This window comes from Episyrphus balteatus, chromosome 1 (assembly GCF_945859705.1).
Source record: "Episyrphus balteatus chromosome 1, idEpiBalt1.1, whole genome shotgun sequence".
Taxonomy (NCBI): Eukaryota; Metazoa; Arthropoda; class Insecta; order Diptera; family Syrphidae; genus Episyrphus; species Episyrphus balteatus.
The window spans coordinates 78,981,293-79,007,798 of NC_079134.1; the positions used below are offsets into that span (position 1 = coordinate 78,981,293).

The window sequence follows — 26,506 nt, forward strand, 5'->3', positions numbered from 1 at the left end:
GGTTTCTTAAATAAAAACCCGGGACAAGCTGTAAAAATACGGGACAGTCCCGGGTAAACCGGGACGGATGGTCACCGTAGATATACTATATGTAACGTTACTAACAGTTTGAGTGCTTCCTGGGAAATGAGTATCAAGAAGTAGGTTGAGCGATTCTTCGCAAGAACTGGTCCAAGAGCCATCCGCATTTTTCAAGTAGCTAGGCATCATTGGATTGGTTGAGAGGATTTTTCTTAATCTAGATGCTTTGGAGGTTTCTTCTATATTGCTACAGAACTTTCTCCAAGAAGATCTTTTTGATTTCCTCAATTCTTTTTTATATATTTTTAGGGAGTCCTTATAGGAGTCCCAATCTGAGGCATTTCTAGTGCATTTTGCTCGATTGAAAAGCTTTTCCTAATCGGTTCGAGCTCAGAATTCCACCAATGTGGTTTCTTTTTCCCCCTCACATATGTGAGTGGACACGAGATTTCCATAGAGTTATTCAGAGCTATAGTGAGATCATTGACTTTACTGTCAAGCTCGTATATATTAGAGGGAGGACTTACAAAATTAGATTTAACTATGTTTTTGAGCGTTTCCCTGTATTTTGGCCAGTCGGTTTTCTTATAATTACGAACATTTATCCGGCTAGGAGGTTCAACATCTAGGCTGAATTGAATGTATCGATGATCAGAGAACGAGTGTTCCTTCGATACTTTCCAATCAGTGATCATATGTTGAATACTGTCGGAGACAAGAGTTATGTCTAGGACTTCTTGTCTGTTTTTAGTAATAAAAGTGGGGTCATTCCCAATGTTACTTACAATAAGGTTAGTGCCGAGTATATAGTTAAATAGAGACTCACCTCTATCATTTATATCAGTGCTTCCCCAGACTGTATGATGGGAGTTAGCATCACTTCCAATTATGAGGCTTATCTTCTGCCGTTCAGCTTCAACGATTATCTTTTCCAGGGTTTGTCCCGGCAGAGGGCCAAGATTATCATGTCCAAGATATGCTGAGACTAGCCAAAATAAGCCTTTGGCTGTTTCAAGCCTGGCTACGGTTATGTCTCTATCGCTGAAATTAGGGAGTAAAAATACTTTAATGCTACTTTTAACTAGAATGCAAGATCTGGGGTCACCTTTTTCCGTTGCATACAGTATGTAGTAACCAGGAGTCCTTAGTCCCTTCACCATGGATTTAACAATCCACGGTTCTTGGATAAGGACGATGTCTTCCGCTTGTTGTGTTAGGCGGAGGATTAGGGAGGCCGAAGCCTTGATGGAGTGCTGAAGATTAATCTGTACTAGCCGCATCATTTTGGCTAGATAGATCAACCTCCACCACGGTGATATCGTCGTTCTCCAACTCAGAGGATGAGTTTAAAAGCTCATCCTCATTCAGAGGACTAAAATCTGAGTCTTCAGTTTCCATAGCGGCCAAACTGTCGACATTTTGAGAAGACTGTTCCATATTCAAGGATGGACCAGATACATCGTCTTCCATAGATGGGAAGGTAATCAATGTATCTGCACCCTCAACCACAGGAACAGCTTCAGGGGGTTGTATTGGAACGCCTTCAGCGTCCAACTCATCTTTTTTATATATTGATGTGGTCAAAACCAAACCGAATCGCACCATTTGTCTGAGCTAAGAGGGCAAGGGAGTCGTTATTGACAACGATTATAGCGCTTCTATAAAGACCCTTAACCTCTTCAAGCTTTGCGACCTTCCAGTCATGAGTAGGCAAGGAGGGATTGCTTATTTTGATTATTTGGAGAATATCATCCATACAGGAGGGTTCCGCTGGGATCCATTCCCTAGCTCTAGGTCTGCAAGGGATATCCTCCTTTGCCACAACCTCGAGTTTCGCGCCTGGCCAGACTTCACCCAATTTGTCAACAGCTAGCTTATATAGATTGCACGATCTCTGATCATCACACACGATAAGTTTGACATGGCCTTGATGCCAACCGCCATCGCTTGTAAGCGGAGGTGGTCCAGGATTTTCCTTCATAATATCTAAGAAGCCTGCCGAGAGCTTCACTCTTATCATGTGCCATTGATCAGAGGTTATCTTGCCATCTATATCGCTCCTATCGATAACCGCAATCACTATCTTGCCTTTGAGAGCATCGCTATAGGAGTTAGAATTAACTTGGGAAGTGCTGGTGTTATGCACTCGGGGTCGCTTGGGTGCCGGAATGACCTCTTCTAGTGACCGATCACGCTTTTACGTAGAGTCGCCGCTGGTCTTATCTAGAATTTTTCTAGCCCATTTAATCCTTGCGGAAAGCTTCGAATTTTCTCCAGACTCCAGCGCATTTCCAGAGCCCTTCAAAACCTTCTCCGCATCCCGCTTCTCCTTATAGCGATACTTTGATGGTTTTTTCTTGTTAGATGTGCTCGCAATAGACACATCAGGGAGAGGTTTACTCTTTTTAGTAGTGGAAAGGCCACGTTGCGCAACCTTTCTACTGCTGATACTTGGTGTTTCCACCGTTTGTTTTTTCTCGCTGTGATTCACTTTAGATGGGAGGCCACGGTTAACCACAACCTCCTCACTGATGCGAATCACAGAAGAAACGACAGGCAACGCATGCGCCGCGTCGTCGCCCGGTTTAGAAGGAGAACCGGTCTCATCTGTTTTTTTGTTTTTTAATTTCATTCATTTTTGAACCCATGATTAGCGAAGAAAAAAGGTCGTTCTGCACAGAGATTCGCATATACAGAAAAGGCTAGTTAATCCGGAGGTCGCCAGGTATCCGGATACTCCGTTTGCGACTGAGCTAGTTTTGAGTTGGGCTCTCAGCCAAGCTGATCATCGGCACGGGTCGTATAACACCTTGATCCAGCCCAATGGGAATTGAGAAGGGGGATTGGAGGGAGATGGAGGGAAATTAAGGGGTAGTCTCGTCAGGCAACGTAACATCACGCTGACGATATGGGTAATGGCGGCCAACGAAAGCCATCAACCGCCGGGAGGGGAGAGGAGAAGAGGTAAGGCAAAGGGAGTTGAAGCGTCCTTTGGTTTTCTTAATTTGGTGAATCTTAATTCAAGAGTTACATGCGATTTTGTTTTTTTTTTACGTGCGTCTTGGAACATTTTTGAATTTCCGCAGATGATTACTTGAAAAGTATGATTCACCAAATTCTGAAATTTGGAACATTTATTCAGAAAAAAATTACAAGCATTTTTTTACATTTCAGAATTTGGTGTATCATACTTTTTAAGTTATCATCTGCGGAAGTTCAAAAATGTTCCAAGACGCACTTGAAGAAAAAAAACAAAATCGCATGTAACTCTTGAATTAAGATTCACCAAATTAAGAATCATGTACCAAAATGCTTGTGATTTTTTTCTGAATAAATGATCCAAATTTCAGAATTTGGTGAATCATACTTTTCAAGTAATAATCTGCGGAAGTTCAAAAATTTTCCAAGACGCACGCAAAAAAAATAAAATCGCATGCAACTCTTGAATTAAGATTCACCAAATTAAGAATTATGTACCAAAATGCTTGTGATCTTTTTCTGAATAAATGTTTCAAATTTCAGAATTTGGTGAATCATACTTTTCAAGTAATCATCTGCGGAAGTTCAAAAATGTTCCAAGACGCACGCGAAAAAAAATAAAATCGCATGTAACTCTTGAATTAAGATTCACCTAATTAAGAATTATGTACCAAAATGCTTGTGATCTTTTTCTGAATAAATGTTCCAAATTTCAGAATTTGGTGAATCATACTTTGCAAATTATTTTTCAAATTATCATCATCGAAAATTGAAAAATGTTCCAAGACGCATGCGAAAAAAAAAAACAAAATCTTTCTTAAGCCTTTTAATTACAATGACCTAAAAAGTGAAAAAGTGGAAAATTTACAATTTGTTTCTTTCTAGCGCTATTTGTTTTTGGAAAACAAAATACAAAAATTGTCTTAAAACCAAAAAACAAGCTTTTTGCGTCATTATTTTTAATATTGTGGTCAACTGTCAAAAAATTAGTTTGAAAATTTTCACTTTTTGAATTTTTGCAAAAAGTGGCCGTTGTAGTTATACCTTTATGGGGAACTTCCAATGAATGTCAGTTCTGGGCTGATGACGATGTAAACAAACGTTTTTTGCATTATAAAATAGCATTTTGGTTGTAATTCGGATTGGAAATTTTCAAATCAAAGTCTACCTTGTAAATGAAAAACGTCACCTAAACGCATTGTCATAGTATAACTATATATTAAGTGCGTTCAATGTGAAAAATCTGAATTCAGGTTCAGTTTTGGTGTGTTGAACTCTGCCATTTTCATTCGTGAGGTTTGTGTCCATGGTTAACAAATGCTTTTTTTACGTTATGTTACGTTTGTTAATTTTTCTATTTTAGTTATTATTTAATAAACTATGATTCACCAAATTATAAAACTGATCAAATACGATTCACTAAATTGACACTGAATTATGAAGATATTTTTTTTTTAATTCATGACAAGTGCTGCTAACTTTACGCCTTACGTAAATTGTTAATAACTTTTAAACTATGATTCACCAAATTGTAAAATTGATTCACTAAATTTCACCTAATTCTCACCAAATTATTTGCATAAAAATTTTTGAAATTCCCCACTAAGTGCTGCTTAGTTGATGGCGGTCTATATTACCAAAATTATGTCAATAGTATATGAGTCGTGATATTCATTAAAAAAAAAAAATTACGTTGAATTTCAAATAAACCGCAGTTAAACGGTTTTGCCTTTTTAAACAAATATTCCAAAAAATAAATGTGTTATAGTTACTCCATTCTAATATTTGAATTAAAAAATTGTTGAATCATTGTTTTTGATTGAAAATTATGTTTAATATCACTTTCAAATATAACGACTTACATAATTGTATGTTTTGCATCTCTGTGTAAAGGCCCCAGCCCATAGAATCCGTTGCGTCCGTTCCGTCAATCCATCCGTTGAAGTTGAAGTTTGGGACAGAAAGGGGTGACCCATAGAATACGTCGTACGATGGATTGCTTTTTGACAGCTCTCTTCAAATTCCGAGGTGTGTTCGATATTTTATCGCTGAATGTGCACTAAGGAAGTTCTGATGTAAGAAATTTTTAACTATTATTGTTATTCTTCTTTTTAATAAAATAAAATACGCGACTAGATTTCATGTAGGTACTTGCTCTTCAGTTAAAAACAATTTTTAATAACAGATTATCATTTGCAGATATGACTTTGGCATAGTAAAATTGAACTCTACAACAGAATTTTAGTATTTAATTGATATAATTTATTAGATATATCATTAAATGTTACTTTTATTAGAATTAATTCACTAATGAATACTGAAAGTTCACAACTCATAAAATCGGAGAAGAAAAGAGCGCAGTTCATTTAGTTCTTAAATTCCCCGGTGTGCACTCTAAAACAGAAAATTGAACAGATCTATTGTTTACAACCAATGTCAAACCATACGACGGATGAAAAAGTAGAAAGTTGGGCAACTTCTTCCGTCGAAACCGTCCGTCTCCGTCCGATCCGTCGCTTATGGGTCGCTTCCCATAAGAACGTGTGTATTTTATCGAGCTGTCAGTCAAAAACTTGGACGGAACGGACGCAACGGATTCTATGGGCTGGGTTCAATTTCCGGCGCATGCGCGAAAAGCTTTTAGTTTTATATGTTTGCTTTAGCGAAGTTAGGGGATATTTATTTATATTTGTAGAAGCAAAACATTCTAAAAAGCATTTAATTTTATAAGTTTGCCTAAGCGAAGTTAGGCTCCCTAATTTTATTTCTAGAAGCCCTGGGAAAGTGAGTACAAGCTCAATTTTTTAAACTGTCAGGCAAACTCATGAGAATAACAAATATTTGGATAAGTGCCATTATGGTCACCATTTTTGGTTATTTTATTCATTGTTATAAAGAAATAAATAAAAAAGTGAATCTTTTCATATCGGTAATTGGTTTAAAATAGTGATATTAAAAATGGTTTACTGACCAATTCGGAGTTCATATTCAAGTAAGTGGAGAAGAAAGGAAAACAAGATTTTAATCTTCTCCACTTTTTTAAATATAAAATAGTGATGGACATTTTAGATTTTTTATCTAAGTTCAAAAAAAAGTTAATTCTCTAATTTTTAAGAAAAAGCCAAAAGCCCAAAAAAATTAAAGATTTTTTTTCTGCTTCGGAAAAATGGGGTTTGACGGCATCCGGGTGAAACCTCTAAAGTCTAAAAAAACCGAATTTTTCAGATATTCCAGAAAAAATTGTTCTTGAGTAACAAGATACTCTCTTTCATCTTCTCAATAATGACATGGTTTGACAATCAGTATATAATATTATTTAGTTTTATTAAATAATTTTTTATAAGATAAAAAAAAACAGAAAATAACCAAAAATATTAACTTTGAAAAAAAAACACAAATGGTCCCCATATTCTTTAAGATAGTGCAACTCATCAGGAAGTTAAATCGAAGCCCTTAGGAAGTTCTGGTTTCAACTAGTCCAAATTTGAAACTCTTTTATTATATACCTGAGTAGCTCGATGGGTAAGGTACCGGACTATCAATCAGGATGTACGAGGTTCAAATCCAGCAAAATGCGTCAAGTAAGTAAGAAGTTTTTTTCTCAATATAATTGTGTTTGGAAATTTAATTTCAGAAGCAAAACTTGTCTGGATCGAAAACAAAGAAGAAAATGAAAGAATAAAATGTAATAGGTGCACAAAAAAAAAAAATAAATGAAAAAAAAATATTTTTTTTTCTTTATTCTATTTGGGATATACCTCGTTTAGACTTTAACAATCCTTCGACAAGTCTACTCAGAGCTTCTAAATAAAAATAAGAGCCTGCAACAATAATACACACTTTCAAATTTCAAATGTTGGTTGTTTCTATAAGGCATTAAAGACATGTTATGAGTCTCTCCAATCAACTTGCATATGACTCTTCTAAGGCCTATCAAGCTTCTCGGGTGGGCCAGATGGGCTTCTCTATGGTCGTATACAAGCAATACTTCTAAAATCGAAACAGCTTCGTTAGACCCTTGTGGAAGTAAAATTGTTAGTTGGGCTGTACGGATACTTAACATCAAACCGTATCCAATCAAGCTTAAGAAAGGAGAAGTTGTTGGGCAATGTGAATCTGTGGCCGCAATAACTAAGATCAACGAGGTGGATACACAGATGACTATGAACTCGGAGAAACTAAAGAAACAAATTCTCAAATCAGACAACTTGAGTCAACATCAGCTTAATGTTGCGGGAAGTCTTCTTCATGAATATGCTGATATTTTCTCTTCACCCAGCGGGCAATACGGCCGAACACAACTGGTGCAGCATCGAATCGGGGCAATACGGCCGAACACAACTGGTGCAGCATCGAATCGATACAGGAGATGCTAGGCCGATTCGTCAACCAGCAAGACGTCTCCCCTTGGCCAAACAAGGTGAAGTTGAAGAAATGATATCGACAATGAAGAAAGATGGGCTGATTGAAAATTCCAAAAGCCCTTGGGCATCACCGGTAGTTCTCGTCAAAAAGAAAGATGGAAGCACTCGATTTTGTGTCGACTACCACAGGCTGAATGATGTGACGAAGAAAGACAGCTACCGACTGCCAAGAATCAGAGATACTCTAGATGCAATGGAAGGAGCACAATGGTTTTCGACTTTGGACTTGAACAGTGGCTACTGGCTGGTAGAAATCCATCCAGAAGATCGGGAAAAGACGGCTTTCTCCACAGAAAATGGTCTGTGGCATTTTAATGTCATGCCGTTTGGGCTATGTAAAGCCCCAGCTACTTTTGAGCGCTTGATGGAGTGCTTTTTGAATGGATTAACCTGGAAATCTTGCCTAGTCTATTTGGATGATGTCATCGTTTACGGAAAAACATTTGATGACCATTGTGAAAACCTAAAGGCTGTATTCCAGAGGCTACGAGAAGCACATCTTAGGTTGAATCCAAAGAAATGTGCACTTTTCAAGACCGAGGTTAAATATTTGGGGCATATCATCTCATCCCAAGGAGTGAAGACTTATCCTGAAAAAGTTGACACTGTGAAGAACTGGCCAACCCCTCAGGACAAGCATCAACTTCGGAGTTTCCTCGGTCTGGCAACGTACTATCGACGATTTGTGAAGGATTTTGCGAGAATCGCCAAAAGCTTGCACCAACTTACGGAGAAGGGTAAACCCTTTAAATGGTCAGGTGAGTGTGAGAAAAGCTATCAGGAACTGAAGCTGCGGTTATGTGAAGCTCCTGTGCTCGCCTATCCGACTCCAGGCAAACAATTCATCATTTACGCAGATGCAAGTAATGTTGGAGTTGGTGCTGTTTTATCGCAAGTTCATGACGGAAAAGAAAAGGTCGTTGCCTATTTCAGCAAGGTACTCTCGAAACAAGAAAGAAACTATTGCGTGACCAGAAGGGAACTTCTAGCTCTAGTATTGGCAACAAAGCACTTCCATAAGTACATCTATGGACAGAAGTTCCTTCTTCGCACAGATCATGGTGCACTAAATTGGCTTTTGAACTTCCAAAATCCAGAGGGTCAAGTAGCAAGATGGATCGAGACACTTCAGATGTATCAATGTCAGATTCAACATCGAAGAGGAAAGCTGCATTCAAATGCAGACGCAATATCTCGGCGCCCGTGCAAGCAAGACTGCAAGCATTGCACACTAGAAGAAAAGGAAGTTGTCGCTGTTAAAAGAACGAGAGCTGATCCCATTTGCGGCTGGAGTAATGAAGAACTCGGAATGGCCCAACAGGAAGATTCGGACATCGAACCCATCCTTGCATGGAAGGAACATCAAGAGAAACCAGAATGGGCCGACATCTCCGACCGAAGCCCCACTCTAAAAGCATATTAGGCACAATGGGACTCACTTCATGTGCAAGAAGGGCTACTCAGGCGTAAGTGGGAATCCGCAGATGGTAAATCCTATGTAATGCAGCAAGATTGTCTTTCATTGGGTGAGCAGGTTCGGAGTACCCATGGAACTTCATTCCGACCAAGGAAGGAACTTCGAATCTAAGATCTTTCAAGAGGTTTGCTCACTCCTTGGCATCAAGAAGACGCGAACAACACCGCTTCATCCACAATCTGATGGGATGGTTGAGCGCTTTAACAGGACACTTAAGGAACACCTGTCAAAAGTAGTCAATAATAATCAACGAGACATATTTCATTATTCTTGATGGCTTATAGAAGTGCAACACATAGTTCTACTGGACATACACCATCGGAAGTCCTATTTGGCTCAACAATACGCCTGCCAAGTGAGATAAAATTTGGAAGTGTTCCAAACGAGCCACATGAAATGGATGAGTACGTAGATAACCTGAAAGGAACACTGGCTGACATTCACCAAAGGACAAGGACAAATATAAAAGCGTCTAGTGACAGGATGAAAACAAGATATGACGCACGATCGACAGCAACAGGGTTTCAAGAAGGAGAACTTGTGTGGTTTTACAATCCCCACCGACAAGAAGGACTATCACCGAAGCTACAACAAAACTGGGAAGGCCCTTACACAGTAATAACCAGAATTAACGACGTGGTTTACCTTATACAAAGAGGGGTAAGAGGCAAACTAAAGGTAGTTCATTGTGACCGTTTACATCGTTATAATGGTGAAAGAAGCAATGGAGTTGTTCGGGACGAACAATCCTAAGAGGGGGGCAATGAAACGATGAATTACTGAACTACTTTTAAGATAAAAGTCTGAACACACTACCTACTACTGCAAAGGTAGAAATGTGAACGGACCTTTAGTAATTAAGAAACTACCCTCTGAACACATCCCAAAATATCCCACTAGACTGGAAGTATGAAGCGCCCCTCCTGGAAAGGAAGTTTCGAGAAGCAAAGACGAGAACCTTCGAAGACATTCTCGAATCTCGAAATTCCGGTATAAAATGGCAGCGTAGACACCGACCGGAGACCAAGATCCTGGAGGCACTCATCCTGAGGAAGATCAACATTTACTGCACGGAAAGGGATATCATACCACAGTTCCAGTACGGCTTTCGAGGAAAACATTCAACGATTCATCCCCTGATTGGACTCCACACAGACGTCACCCTTGGACTCAACAAAAAGGAAACAACAATTGCTTGTCTCCTGGACATCGAAAAGGCTTTCGATACAGTTTGGATTAAAGGACTTTTATTCAAACTAACAGAGCTCGGACTTCCGAGCAACCTGGTGAAAATAATTAAAAATTTTTTAACACATAGATTCTTTTATGTACAGGTTAACAAGAACGAGTCCACGAGGAAAACAATCTGCGCTGGAGTGCCGCAAGGATCGAAATTGGGACCAATCCTCTTCAACATATATTCCGCTGACCAGCCCACCAACATCCCAGGAACGAAGACGAAGCTATTTGCCGACGACTCCATCACATATGCGACATCACTTTCTCCCGAAATAGCTGCCAGGAGAGTGGAGGACCACATCAGGAACCTATGGGACTACTATCTAAAATGGGGATTGAAGATCAACAGCAACAAGACCGAGCTCATTTGCTTCAGGCCACCAACAACAGCAACGAGAGGACGCAGAGCTTTTGCATCACGCTGTGATGACATAAGCATAAAGCTTCCTGACAACACGGAGATAAAGGTACAAACAACAACCAAGTACCTAGGAATCAACTTTACCAACCGATTCAAATTCAACAGCCACGCAGCCTTAATGGTGAAGAGAGCCAACTTTTCCCTTCACTTGGTCCATCCGCTTCTCAGGAAACGGAACGGATTGAGCAAGAAGACGAAACTTTTGGTTTATAAGCAGCTAATCCGGCCAGTAGTGACATATGCCTGCCTAATATGGTTCACCATTTCCCCAACAACGATGAAGAGGATCCAGCTTTTCGAAAGGAAGATACTTCGCATCTGTACAGGACTACAGCGACACCCAGTTACGAGGAGATACTACCCAACCAGGAAATTGTACGAGGAGGCAAAATTGATTCCCATTGATCAATTTATGCGGCAGCTATCAACGAAGATCATCAGGAACCTGGAAAACCATCCGAACTTAGAAGTCCAACAACTACTCCAGCATCAACTAGAGCCCAGCCATCGCTACCTGAACGTTCGAGCCATCACAGACGACCGATTCGAGGATATAATGGACAACGAAGAAACACCGTTCTACGAAAGAACAAACAACCAACACTATAGAGGGTAAAATATCTATAAGTAATTTTATATTAAATTTTTTAAAAAACAAGCCATGTTAAAAATATTTAAATATTAGAAAAATTCATGTAATAGATTAAGTAAACAAAAATATGATATTGTAAAACAGCATTATATAGAGTCATTAGAAGTACGTCGGGCCCCTATTGTTGAGCCGACATGATTAATATAGTTATAAGTTTAGTTTTAAGTCAATTGTATATAAAACAAATTGAAAAATATAAAAACCTTAATCTAAAAAAAAAAAAAAATCGACCGGAGACAGTTTAATCTTGAAAGTGAAAGAGTACAGTACAAAGTGAAATAAAGTGTTGCGAATTGTTAGTAGTAAATAAAGTGATTTAAAAGTGTGTTTAATTGAGCGAATAATAAAAGTAAATTGAGTTTAAATAAAGTGTGTTCTTATTTGAACGGAAATATAAGTGGAAATTAAATAAGTTTTATTGTGAACCCGGAATAAAACATTATAATATCTTTCTCCCTAGAACAAAATTATACTTTTCTAATGGACTTTAGTGTGCTGATTTTGAATCCGAACTCAAAAAAATTCGGTCAGCTCTGATGTCAATCGATATTATGAAGAATAAGTCCTCCAAATTTGAGCTCAATGCGACAAATAATTTTAATTTTATACAAATTCAAATGAATCTAAAAAGGTGATTTTTTAGAAACTACTAAATTTTTTCAAAAATCATTTTTACAAAAATGGTATCTGATAGAATTTTTCTGAAACCAGATTTAGATTCAGGAAAGTCTAATCTCTCATAATATCAAAAAATTATTTGAAGGAGAAAAAAAAAGTTAAATTTTGCAGACCAGTGTAATTTGTTTTGGAATTTTATGTAATTAAGTATACTGATTTCGTTTTCAAAGTTTGTTTGTCGCTTTTATACATTCTTTAATTATGTTTTTTCTTAAGTTGGATACATAAAGATATTTTTCAAAATAAGCAGTAAATATTTTCACATGAAGACAGCATACTTGAAAATAAATTTCGGTTGGTCATAAGAGAAGTGTCTTTTCTTTTGAACTTCCGTACTCTTTTATGCTTATTAATTTTTTTGTAGGATTGAATCTGTGTCTTTGGACATTTCTCTAACACCAGCGTCACAGATCTTTTTCATTTTTTTTCATCATTTTGAACAAGCAATTCCTGAAAGAGGCGCGAAATACAACAAAAGACAAAATAGAGAAACTAATGCATGTGCACATACACTTGCCTACAATTGCCCTCACAAATCTCACATCTCAACACACAAGAAAAAGAAGATATCCCAGCAAACATTTTCTGAAGGTTCAGACTTTCATCACCAAAAATGATACCAAATAAATGAATGATTTGTGAATGTACTAAAAATGTCTACCCAAAACTCAGTTTTCATTTATTTTTCTGAATGAATGTGAATTTTTGAGTCTTTATATAGAGATTTTTTCGTCCTTTTGTCTTCTTTTATAAAGGAGTGATGATAACGGGACATTGTCGTCGCCACCAAAGATTGGTTTGGATGGTGAATTATCAGTTCTTAAAATATGTTGACGAAAGCGTACGAAAGTTTGGGCAGGTGATTGTGATAAAAGTGGATGCAGTTTGAATATACAGTGGCGACAAAATAAATAGCACATGTACCCTAAAATTTCTAAAATGAAAGTTTTTCGCACTTTTTTAACTTAAAAAAGCTGTTTTATTAATGAGGAAGTAAGAACACAGATATATTTGATTTATTAAAAAAGAAATTAAGTACATTGAGTTCTTTAACAAAAAATAACAACAAAATCATTAATACAGCTCAAGTTTTTTAGGACAAAATAAATAGCACACTTCCTAAAAACAAAAATAAATTAACAAAAATTTTAACACAGTTAAAAGAAAATAACTAGTATTTGGTTGGTCTTATTATTTATCACAGCATAAAACCAGCGGTTAATAGACGTAACAAGACTCCGAAATCGTTCAAAAGGTACTGAATACCAAGCTCGTCGAAATTCCTGCCAAAGTTTGTCCAAATTTAAGGTATCAGACCTGTAAATCGCTTTTCCCATGTCACTCTACAAGTCCTCAATAGGATTCAGATCTGGGGACTGGCTTGGCAATTCCATAACACCGATTTTTTGGACGGATAGCAATTGTTTCACAGACTTAGTCTTATGTTTTGGATCGTTATCCTGTAGAAATGTCCACTTTAAAGGCATTTCCTTCTCAGTAAAAGGTAGAATAGTGTCCCTTGAGATTTCCTTGTACTTAAGGTGGTCCATAATACCCTCTATCCGATGAAATGGCCCCACAATATGCCAGGAAAAAATCCCCAAACAAGAATACTAGCCCCACCCTATGGGGCATAAGGGTCCAAAAAATCGGTGTTATGGAATTGCCAAGCCAGTCCCCAGATCTGAATCCTATTGAGGACTTGTAGAGTGACGTGGGAAAAGCGATTAACAGGTCTGATACCTCAAATTTGGACAAACTTTGGCAGGAATTTCGACGAGCTTGGTATTCAGTACCTTTTGAACGATTTCGGAGTCTTGTTACGTCTATTAACCGCTGGTTTTATACTGTGATAAATAATAAGAGTTACCCAGCCAAATACTAGTTATTTTCTTTTAACTGTGTTAAAATTTTTGTTAATTTATTTTTGTTTTTAGTAAATGTGCTATTTATTTTGTCCTAAAAAACTTGAGCTGTATTAATGATTTTGTTGTTATTTTTTGTTAAAGAACTCAATGTACTTAATTTCTTTTTTAATAAATCAAATATATCTGTGTTCTTACTTCCTCATTAATAAAACAGCTCTTTTAAGTTAAAAAAAGTGCGAAAAACTTTCATTTTAGAAATTTTAGGGTAGATGTGCTATTTATTTTGTCGCCACTGTAGATACGGGTTCTTTCGTGATCGTAACGACCATTGATTATAAGGATTTATTGTTATAAAAATTGAAATAAATAAGTGTTAAAATTTATCTAAAAAAAAAAATACATACAAAAAATAACAAATTAGTAAAACCCGCGACATTAATGCAATGAAGGAATACTGAATACCTTAATACCATCATTAAAATGTTGGTTAAATTTTCTACCACGATTAAACTTTGACGTTTGGTTAAAAAAGGGATAAAATGTTAAATTTTCTACCACGATTAAACTTGACGTTTGGTTAAAAAAGGGATAAAATGTATTTTTTGCTGTGCGAATTGGGTTAAAATGTGTTAAATTGATTAAAATGCCCTCAAGATAAAACAAAATTACCCTCAAAAATGGTTTTGCTCATTTTCAATTAATTATTTTTTATAACAAAACCCAGCTGAAAATATATGAAGTTAATAATATTTTAGTATAAATATGTATAAATATGTAAAAACAAACAATCAATTCGTACATTTTCAATTTTTCAAGATGAATAATAATTTTGAGGAGGTACTTTGTATTAATTAATAGCATTAATACTTTTACATTTCTTAAAAAATCAACGCATTATAACAAGAATAATTCCAAATCTTTCTTGATCTTTCTATCTTGAGAAACGTCATATTTTAACCGCAGCTGGGTAAATTTTAACCCATTTTATTGACCACGCAAGTGTCAAAATTTAACTAAACGTCAAATTTTAACCAACATTTTAACTCAATTCGCACACGGCCTAACTTTGTTTGTGTATCCATTGGAAGAATAAAAAGAAGAAGAAAAAGTTTCATGAGTGAGAAAAAAATGTCCAATTGAAAAAGAGTTTTTTCAGCTTCATTTTTGAAAGCTCCTTGTCTGGTAATGATTCATATTTTTCTGATCACACAGATACCTTGTATGATTATATTATCTGTGCTTTAAGTAACTCCAAGGATGATGAAGATTATAGAATCTATTCTTAACTTAAAAATATGTTTACTGAATATTCAAATACCTTGTATTCAAACTATGTATTGAGGGTTGAGAGTGAATTAAAGCATAATCCAAAAAACTTTTGGAATTTTGTGAGTTCCAAAAGAAACACAGACGATAACCCTAACTCTATGTCATTCAAAGACATAACTAGCCATGAATCCATCGAAATTTCAATATGTTTGCTAACTTTTTCCAAGATGCTTATTTGGATTGAAATTCTAATGAACCTTTCAATAATTTCGTTCCGCAACTAAATTACTCACATCTTACTTCCATAGATTTTACTATTCAAGAAGATTTAATTGCTCGAAATATATTTGATCTTTTTTTTTTTTTTTTTTTTTTTTGACGGGAGGAAATCTTCAAAAGACACTTGGCAGTATTCGACAGCAAGTAGTGTTGGACTCTTAACCACTAAAACCACCTCTTTATCAGGACCAATCTTGAGAGATCGACATCAGATTTTCCTTTCTTAACTTTGTAAAATCACTTTGGGGGAAGTTTAAACTTTTAATACTTTCCCATGTTTTTTTAGACCATAAGCTCATGAGGCTTGGTTCTTCTTAATCTCCGAACATGGTTTCTGGTATTCAAGACGGACACCATTTCAGAATTGGTATGACATTGCAGTCTCTGATTATGGGATACAGCGTATTTTTTAACAACTTCTGTAACCGTTTCTATTTGTAAGTCACGATGTAGATCGCTATTTCTTATGTACCAAGGTGCATTAACTATTCCACGAATGACTTTGTTTTGGAATTTTTGGATGATTTCGGTATTTGTTTTCTTTGTACAGCCCCATAATTGGATACCATAGGTCCAAACAGGCTTTAGTACTTGATTATACAGCATTATTTTGTTTTGGGTTGATAAATCAGAGTTGTTACCAAGTAACCAGTACATTTTTCTATATTTCAAGTTTAGTTCTTCTCTTTTCTTTTTGATGTGCTCTTTCCACTTTAGCTTTGCATCAAAAGTCATTCCAAGGTATTTGGCCGTATTGGCGTAAGGTACAGCTTGATTATTAATGAATATTGGAATATTGTTTATCTTTTTATTTGTAAAGTTTATATGTGAAGATTTTGTTTCATTAAGTTTGATACGCCATTTTTCGGTCCAATCTCTGACTGTGTCGACGGTATATTGCAGCTTTACTGCTCCCCTAGAGACACATTTGTTGGGTACCAAAATTGCGGTATCACCTGCAAAAGTAGCCACTATGGTGTGATTCCCAACTGGGATATCCCTTGTGTATAGTAAATAAAGGGTAGGACCTAGGACATTTCCTTGTAGTACACCGGCTTCTATTTTCTTCAATTCCGAATATTCTTGATCGTACCTTACTCTAAACAATCGGTCTGAGATGTACGATTTTAATATTTCATAGTACTGTCTGGGAAGATTCCTTTGCAGTTTGTACTCAAGTCCCTCATGCCAAACATTGTCAAAGGCTTGAGCAACATCTAAGAAAATAGCTGAACATACTTGTTTTTCTTCTAATGCTTTTTCTATTACATCCGTTATTCTATGAACTTGGTCTATCGTGGAATGTTTATTTCTAAAGCCAAACTGATGATTTGGGATTAACCTTCTTTCTTCTATAATTTTGCTAAGTCTCTTCAGAAGCAGTTTTTCAAAAACTTTTGCCATAATTGGTATAAGCGATATTGGTCTGTAAGACGTCACTTTTGTAGGTGGCTTACCTTGCTTGGGTATGACAATAACTTCAGCAATTTTCCAATGGTGTGGGACATACCGTTGCTTAAGGCATGCATTTATTATATATTGGAGTTTTATGAAGGCTTTCAAAGGCATTTCTTTCATAGCAGTAATAAGATCGTAACCTGGTGATTTTTTATTTGATAGTTGATGTAAACACATACTTTTTATTTCTTTTAATCTTACAATTGGTATTTCACTTTCATCTATCTTATCAACAAACTGTAAGCTATTTTCAGCCGCGTTTGTTGGGTATGGCTTAAAAACATTTGCAAGATGCTCCGCGAAAAGGTTAGCTTTTTCTTTTGGGTTACCGATCCATTTCCCATCTTGAGATTTCAAGGGAGAGTTTAGTAACTGCGGTCTTTTCAGGCGCTTGGCTGCTTTCCATAGTGAAAAATCGGTTGAAGCATCAGTCGTTAAATTCTTTAGGAATGTACTGAGTGAATCATTTTTGAATTTATAAATTTGTTTTTTAAGATTGTTGCTTATACGGTTAAATGTTGTTTTATCGTCTGGAAATCTAGTATTTTGCCATTTTCTTCGAGCTCTTCTTTTCTCTATTATCAACTCTCTTATCTCTAAAGGATATTTTATTTCATTTTGTCTTCTATTAGAAAATGTTGGAGTACTTTCTTCAGCGGCCTGTTGCACATCAGCAATAAATTGTTCCACTTCATGGTCAATTTGCTCGATTGTATCCATGGGAGATCTTAAATTTATAAAACTTAAAAGACTTTCTCTAAAATCACTCCAGTTTGGTTTCTTATTTACAAGCTTTGGATTACTTTTTTCTATTACTTCCGATTCACTTAGTGATAGAATCACTGGAGTATGATCTGATGACAAGTCATAATTACCTTCGACACTAATGTGATTTCGTTTGATTCCTTTAGCTACGAAAAAGTCAATTAGGTCTGGTATTTTGTTAGTATCGGAAGGCCAGTAAGTAGGCGACCTGGAGGAATAGAATTCGCAATTGTATTTACGGCCTGCTTGGAAAAGTCTTTTGCCTTTAGTTGATATAAGTCTTGAACCCCAATGGGTGTGTTTCGCATTGAAGTCTCCACCAACAAGAAAGTTATGCCCAAGAAGATTTAATAGATCTGTATAGTCATCTTCTGTCGGGGAGCGCCTTGGTGGGCAGTATATAGCTGCTATCTTAAACTCTTTCTTTTTCATACCAATACTAATAGTTGTTACTTGCATATTTTCATTAGTAAGCTTGGTTTCTTCATAATGTTTTAAGCTTTCTTTTATAAGAATCGCCGATCCACCTCTTGCCTTGTCAGCTGGATGTGGAGCGTGGTAACATGAATAGTGTTCTATTACATTATCTAGACTTTGGCCATTGGAGAAGTGAGTTTCGGACACCAGGCAAATATCTATATGTTCTAGATCTAAAAAGATTTTTAATTCGGATAAGTGTTGTAAAAGACCGTTTGCATTCCATGTAGCGATTTTAAGTGTTCTGTCTTGATCTTGAAAATAGTTATAGTCTTTTGATCTTGAAAATAGTTATAGAATGGTTCCAGACGGTGTACCGTCTTGTGTTTAAAAAAAAAAAAAAAAAAAAAATGTGCGTCCCAACTATTGACGTTGGTGCGGTGGCTTGAGTTTCAAGGATTCATCTGATCTACCGCGTTTGGGGGAACCTAAATCGGCAGTAATTTTGAGGAGTTACGACCAAGAACTGCCACCCCTAATCCAAGGTGATGTAACCGTGCCTATTGGAGTGGTTTGCAGCCAGGGGTATCCGGCTGTATTTTAACGGTGCCTCTTCGAATCAAAGAGTATCAAGACCTTATCTTATCATGCGGAGCTCTGATATGATAGACTTTTTTTTTATTCTCTAGCTTAACGTGGGAACTAACCAAAAATACATTAAAATGTCGAAAAAATCTAACAACAACAAAAATTTTAAAAAAATCGTTGTCCAGCGGGATGTCACCGCCAGCGATTTAGCGAGTCAGATGGAGAGAGATCTCCATGGCGACGACTCGAAACCGGGGTGCAGCAAAAAAGGTGCAAAGCCAAAGCAGCATAAAAAGAACCGGTTAGCTCAAGGTGCGGTATCATCAGAAGCTAGCAGCGGGAGTATCCCTCCTAAGGTAGTGGAAAATGGTACTAGGGCCGAAGTAGATGCTAAAGATGGGAACAAACCATCAGAAGCAGAATCGACTCCATCGACAATAACCATAAAAGCACGCACTAATCCGAATCCGGGTTCAGGTGGTCAAAACGACTCACTATACCGTGATTCGCTTAGTGGAGCGGGCAAGAAATGGTATAGCAGATTCCTGAGGCAAGGCTTGTCTCGGGAAGAAGCCAAGAAAAAGATGGAGGAGAGAAAGCTAGCAAATTCAAGCGAACCACCCAAAAGCCAAGACCAGGGTAAGCGGAAGAGCAGCCAAATAACTCCTCCTCAGAGGCAAGAAGTTAAAAAGCCCAGGACAAATGCAACTGTCGAAACGGGACTTAGTACCGTCAAGGCAGGTGCTGAAGCACTGGGCTTAAGCTATGCAAGTGTGGCAACTGGAATTAAGGTTGCGGTCCTACCTAAGGATTTTCCTGAGGCATCTCTCAGTGCTGACGAACTGTCAACACTGGAAGAGGCCATAATTGAAGAGGTGTCCTTGGGATGGACACACAAACTTAAATTCAATGGACTGCATTATAGAACGGGCTTCCTTTTAGTCGACTGCGTAGGGCAACCTACAGCAGATTGGCTAAAACTAAAAGCCTCAGAATTGCAAAATTGGAAGGGTACCGAATTGATGGCATGCTTGGGTGACGATATCCCCAAAATGCAGCACATCACTGTATTCCTTCCAAAAAGCAGTGGGCAAGAGGACAGGAAGTCATTGGCTCTTATCCAAGCCCAAAATGAAGGACTGGCAATCCAGGCCTGGAGGGTGATCAAAAGCACGGCAGAAGGAGAGGGGCAACTGATGGTGATCAGCATTGATGCCAAGTCGGCCGAGGCTATAGTGAAGGCTCAACATGAACTTCACTATAAATTCGGCATAATTGGTGTATCAGGCCTAAAGAAACCTTGCATAAGCCTGGAAACGTAGCACCCGAAGGGACCCAAGAGGTAGAAATGTCAGATGCCCCAATTCCCAAAAGCATCATACGTCCTACCCGTTTTCCTACTATGGATTCCAATCAACCCAATGAAACGCCACCCACAAACTCCCTACCACCCCTACAAAACACCCAACAATCCCTCCCATCCGGCAGCCAGGCAGATTCACTGGACCTCATGGGTATGGAAAAGGTTCGTCTCGACGATGAGTTAGAGGGCATGGACCTCACCTTGAGTCAAGCCGGGTCAGACGTGCTTCCTACTGAGGAGGAAGAAAACCATCTGTTAGCAGATGAGGGGGCAATATTCCCCATCTGTTAAACTCAAAATGAACGGACGCGGGATCACCAAGCTAGCCCAAATTAACCTCCACCACGCAAAAGCGGCATCAGCCGTCCTGGTAAGAAAGTTTGCAAAGGAGAATTTGGGACTAGCACTGATCCAAGAACCTTGGACCTACAAAGGTCAGGTAAGAGGTCTAAATAGTAGTAACTCTGATTTGATATGGGACACGAGGCACGACTCGCCCAGAGCTTGCATAAAAATAAGAAATAATATAAAATTTATATGTCTTTCAGAATTTATGACGAGGGATCTGGTACCGATCCAGACCCAAATTGAGTGTGATGGTATACCTCAAACGATTGTTGTTGCGGCGGCTTAGTTCCCAGGTGACGAAGACAACATTCCACCGACGGAGGTACAACGGCTGGTCGATTAGTACCGACATAAACAGAAGGGGTGAGTACCTTTTAGATTTTATATTGGAAAAATGTCTAGATATTTATAATGTGGGCAACACTCCCACTTTCGTAACTAGAATTAGACAAGAAGTCCTAGACATAACGTTTGGAACTTCTAACTTAGGTCAGCTGGTAGAAGGTTGGAGAGTATCCAATGAACCTTCCCTGTCTGATCATAGAATAATTACATTCTCAATAACACGCCTTTTCACAGAGAACACCTCTGGAAGGAACCCTAAGAAAACCGACTGGAATCTTTACAAGAGTGTGGTACAGATTAATCTTGAAAGAATCGGTCCGGCTAGAACGACTAAAAGTCACCTTGAACTCGACCATATGGTTAATGAGTTTAGTGGAGCAATCAATGAGGCATTTGAACTCAGTTGTCCCATTAAACCAATCAAAAGTCAGAGAGATGCTCCTTGGTGGAGCAAAAATCTGTCGAAACAGAGATCAAAGGTACGTAAACTGTTCAATGAGGCAAAAAGAACTGGGGAGTGGGAAGGTTATACGGCAGAGTTGACAATTTACAACAAGGAAATCAGAAAAGCAAAAAGAAATAGTTTTGTGAGTTTTTGTGAAAATATTACCGCTACTCCAGCTGCAGCGAGACTACACAAGGCTCTAGCGAAAGACAAAACCATAAAGTCGCTAGCGCTTAGATACAATGATGGTAGCTTTACTGAAAATGAAGAACAAAGGTCGACTCTGCTACTTAACACTCACTTCCCAGGATCGCTTCCAATGACAGGAAATGTTATAGAAAGTACAACTTTCAAACCTAACAAAACTGACTGGAAGTTAGCTACAGCTATCTGTTCAGGCAAAAGAATTGACTGGGCGATAAACACCTTTCAACTATTTAAGTCACCAGGTGTCGATGGTATCTTCCCTGCTCTACTTCAAAAAGGGGCGGAAGACCTGATGCCGTATATTATTAGCATACTTCGTAGTAGCATGGCACTTGCGCATGTACCAAGCTTGTGGAGAAGAGCTTAAGTAATTTTTATTCCCAAAACTGGGAAAAAAGATACTACCCATCCAAAGTCATTCAGGCCAATTAGCCTGACATCATTTCTACTTAAGACTTTGGAGAAAGTAATAGATAACTTCATTAGATCAGAAGTTTTAATAAATATGCCACTTAACCATCGCCAGCATGCTTACAGGGCAGGAAAATCTACGGAAACTTCCCTTTTCGAGCTAACAAAATCCATACAAAGAGCTTTAGATGCAAAAGAAACAGCCCTATGTGCTTTTTTAGACATAGAGGGAGCATTTGATAACACCTCTCATGTCGCTGTAAACAAAGCTCTTGAAAGGAAAAAAGTTCCTATCACTGTAGTGAGATGGATCAATGAAATGCTGAGCACAAGAACAGCTGAGGTAATGGCAGGTCTTAATGTACAAACTATCATCACAACAAGAGGCTGTCCTCAGGGGGGGGTCCTTCACCCTTGCTTTGGAGTATTGTTGTTGATGAACTACTATGAACTACTAGAAAATCTAACTTCCCTAGGTATACGATGTCTCGGTTTTGCCGATGATATAGTAATAATAGCCAGTGGGAAGTTTGAAGAAACTCTTTGCGATATTATTCAAGGAGGATTGAAAAACATTCGGAAATGGTGTCTATCGGCAGGACTTAACATCAATCCTACCAAGACAACAACTATACTATTTACCAAAAAAAGACTTCTTCCCCGTATGAAACCTATACGCTTAGCTGGAGAAGTAATAGAAACACAGAAGGAGGTTAAGTATCTAGGTATCACACTAGACAGTAAACTCCTCTGGAACAAACACGTAGAAATAACCACTGGTAAAGCTACGAAAGCCTTAATGATTTGCAAAAGATTAGCAAGCAATTCATGGGGCTGCAAACCATACATCCTAAGATGGATGTACACTATGATGGTAAGAGCTATAATTACCTATGGTGCGGTGGCTTGGCACAAAAGAACCGATCTTGCAACAACTAGGAAATCACTAGATAAAGTGCAAAGACTCGCATGTGTCTGCATCACCGGGGCTATGAGAACATGCCCTACAGCAGCAATGGAGGTTATTCTTGATTTAACTCCACTTCACCTTATTATTGAAAGTGCTGCTAAGGGAGCTATCATGAGATTTGCCAAGGAAGGAACTGGGGCTGGAAAATGCATAGGCAACAGAGAAAGAGAATTCCTGTCCAGATCCTCAGAAGAAAACTTCCTTGACTTTCCAAGAGATGCAATGGTCACGAATTATAACTTTGTGAAAAACTACAATATACATCTCAGTAGTAAAAAAGATTGGGTAGGTGAATCTATCAACTACTCTTTTAAAGAAAATACCATCAAATGGTACACAGACGGGTCGAGAACAGCGGAAGGTACAGGGGCAGGCGTTTTTGGGCCTGGTACCAAACTCTCCGTACCTATGGATCAATCCCCAAGTATTTTTCAAGCTGAGGTAAATGCCATTGTAAAATGTGCAGAAATAAACCTCGAATTAACTCACCGGAATAAAAACATTGCCATTATGTCTGATAGTCAAGCTGCCCTAAAAGCACTTAAATCCTATGAAATCAACTCCAAGCTAGTATTGGAGTGTATAGGAAAACTTAACGAACTTGGCAAAATAAACAAAGTCACTCTCCACTGGGTACCTGGGCACGTTGGTGTCCAGGGTAACGAGGAGGCGGACTCCTTAGCAAAAACGGGAGCAAATTCCCCTCTAATGGGATCCGAACCGTATTGCGGAATAGGAGAAAATGTCATTAAAAATAAAATAAAACTAGACGAGGAGTCCAGGAGAGCAAAAAACTGGGCAGAACTACCAAAACTGAGACAATCGAAAATGCTCCTCGGGAACTACAACCGAGAGCGTTTCAAATCATGTATCAGTCTAAGTAGGAACAATCTCAGGTTAATCACTGGGCTCCTCACTGGCCACTGTAAGTTAAGAAGGCAACTACATATTTTGGGTTTAGTAAATAGTGCAATATGTAGATTCTGTAGCGAAGAAGAAGAAACACCAGACCACATCCTGGGTAGTTGCAATGCACTAATACACCAAAAATTTAAACACATGTATCGCTATCGCTACCAAGTCGAAGAGGATAAATTGCACTCTTTGAAAATACCCCAAATAATCAATTTCATGAAAGGAATTAGGTTAGAGGAGGAGCTATAAAATGAGGTACTAACTCATTTAGCTTAACAGGGGTGTACAATAGATCTTACAGGTCGCAGTACATCCTATACCCCAAATATCAATCAATCAATCAATCATATTATTTCTTATGTTTGCTATTTAATACATCTCTAAAATTTTCAGTTTTTCCCATATTGTGGAAAAGTGCTAACATTACATGGTATAAAAAGAGAAGGTATGATCATTAGAAAGAACTCTGTATCGAGAACTGTCAAAACTTAAAAATGGCTACTTAAGGTTTTGACAGCTGCCCATTGAAATTGTTGTTGTAAACAAATTTGTCTTGGAAATTGTTGTTGCTTTTGACTTTGCCAAATATTAAACGTCAAAACCTTATTACTCCATTTTGTAAGATGGCGGCTCTTATGATCATACCTTGTCTTTTTATACCATGCTTACATTAGAGATTTGACCAATTTATAAAAAAGGATTAAAAAATGATGTTACTACCGCCCCATCGCTAAGCTACCTGTTATCCCAAAATTGTTTGAGTCTCTTATATGTAATGTCTTATCGTTTAACTGTAAATCTATTATTAGTGACAGTCAACATGGTTTCGTACAAAATAAGTCAACCGTTACAAACTTATTTTATTACACTTCTTTTTGCATTGCTTCATTTGAAAAACGGAAGCAGGTAGGCTGTGTTTTTACTGATTTCAGTAAGGCTTTTGACAAACTATGTCACAAAAATTTTGATTGAGTTTGTTTATTGATAGCGATTTCGTGATTGATAATATATGAGATTTCTTTATTGATTGAATTGTCTTGATACGATGACAACTGACAGGTGCATCGTTTGTTTGCTAGAGTCAGTGTGTGTGTGTGCAATAAATAGGCATGTAGATATTGTTTTTTTTTTTTTTTTTAATTCTGGAAACGTCATTGAATTGCTGAGTGGACTGTATTTAGAGTGTCTTTTTTACGTTTTTTTTTTTTTTATGAATGATTTTGTATGCAATTTTGTACATTTAAATTGATGCTTTATATTTTTTTTTTTATTAATTAAAGAAATTTTAAATTGTAATCCGTAACAAAAGTGTGAAAACAAAAAGTATTCACGACTTTTAGTATTAGGTAGGAAAGTATGAACAGATAAAAGTATTCAAGGAAAAAAGTATGCGCGACAAAAGTTCGAAAAATGGAAAACTATTATTTTGACTGGGTTTTGATCTGGCAATAGTTACAAAGAGAATTGAGAATTTGCGAAAACAAATGTGGCGATGGACAATTCTGATTGGTCAAAAAAGAATAATTAGACGAATTTATTGTTAGATAGGGCTGGGGTCTCAGAAAAAAAGAGAGTATATAGATATTCATAAGGATAGGAGGTCTAAATTTAATTTTCAGTTGAGGTTGAGTGCGCTCGATTATTTTTTTTTAATTAGGGAGAGTGGAGTATTTGTTTGGAAGGTGGACGTCCCGCGGCCAATATATTGTAATTTATTTAGTTAGTTATGTTAAAATGCATTTTTATATTTATGTGTTGGGGGGATTCCAATATAAATCCCAGGGTCAAATAATAATAAGCTGTAATATAAAATCTTTGCAGTACCAAGAGAAATAAAAAAACACAATAACCAGTTTTTTACCTTTTGAACTATTATTTAATAAATGTCTTTATTCTTCAAATATAAATTAAGAACTAACTTACAAAAGCAATTAAAATAATAACTTAGCTAAGTCAAAGCGACTATCACGGTGGTGAATACACAAACTTAGTTTGCGGAGAGGTGAATAACAAAAATAGAGAGTTTACAGATTACTCAACTTCATTAAAAACATATGGTAACTTAATTAGCGTTACGTAAAGAACAAAATGCCTAAAAGTATGCTTTACATTTGTAAGCATTATTTGAATTTGAATACAAATTATTTGAATATAATAAAACTGACGTCAACATTCCGGCCTCCCTTTGCAGGAATGCAAAGAGTAAATCCATGCATCCGAAATGCTGATTGTAAGTCCATCGGTGGAGGTATTTTGTTATGGAAGCGCCTCGATTCGCTACCCAGGAAAAAAAATAAAGTTAGTAAATCCAACGTCGAGGGTTGTTTAAAGAGTGCCCTTACTCACTCAGACATGTTAATAGGAATGTTTAAATTCAATTTAAATAAGTTAATATAAAGGTTTAAATTCATAAGGTTTAAATTCATAAGATTTAAATTTGTAAAATAAAAATTTAAAAGGTTTAAATTTATAAGATTAAAATTGATAAGCTTAATATTGTAACGTTTTATTCCGGGTTCACAATAAAACTTATTTAATTTCCACTTATATTTCCGTTCAAATAAGAACACACTTTATTTCAACTCAATTTACTTTTATTATTCGCTCAAACAAACACACTTTTAAATCACTTTATTTACTACTAACAATTCGCAACACTTTATTTCACTTTGTACTGTACTCTTTCACTTTCAAGATTAAACTGTCCCCGGTCGGTGTCTACGCTGCCTTTTATACCGGAATCTCGAGACTCGAGAACGTCCTCGAAGGCTCTCGTCCCTGTCTCTCGAAACTTCCTTTCCAGGAAGGGCACTTCATACTTCCAGTCTAGTGGGATATTTTGAGATGTGTTCAGTGTGGGATATTTTGAGATGTGTTCAGTGAGATACTTTTAGATGTGTTCAGTGGAACACCTTTAGATGTGTTCAGTGAGATATTTTTCTTAATTACTAAAGGTCCGTTCACATT

At 37.2% G+C, this 26,506-nt stretch overlaps 1 protein-coding gene across 1 annotated transcript; it reads left to right on the forward strand.

Annotated features, from left to right (window-relative positions):
• The first annotated feature begins 19,883 nt into the window (after positions 1 to 19,883).
• On the forward strand, positions 19,884 to 21,610 carry LOC129907060 (uncharacterized). The gene is made up of 2 exons (XM_055983104.1): positions 19,884 to 20,152; positions 20,689 to 21,610. The coding sequence occupies exons 1-2, from the start codon at positions 19,884 to 19,886 to the stop codon at positions 21,608 to 21,610; spliced, it is 1,191 nt and encodes a 396-aa protein (XP_055839079.1).
• Positions 21,611 to 26,506: the final 4,896 nt, after the last annotated feature.

Coding starts and splice junctions, on each gene's coding strand:
- LOC129907060 (XM_055983104.1), top strand. CDS start 19,884: ATGTCAGATGCCCCAATTCCCAAAAGCATCATACGTCCTACCCGTTTT. Junction 20,153..20,688: donor GAGGAGGAAGAAAACCATCT/GTTAGCAGATGA, acceptor TTTCGTAACTAG/AATTAGACAAGAAGTCCTAG.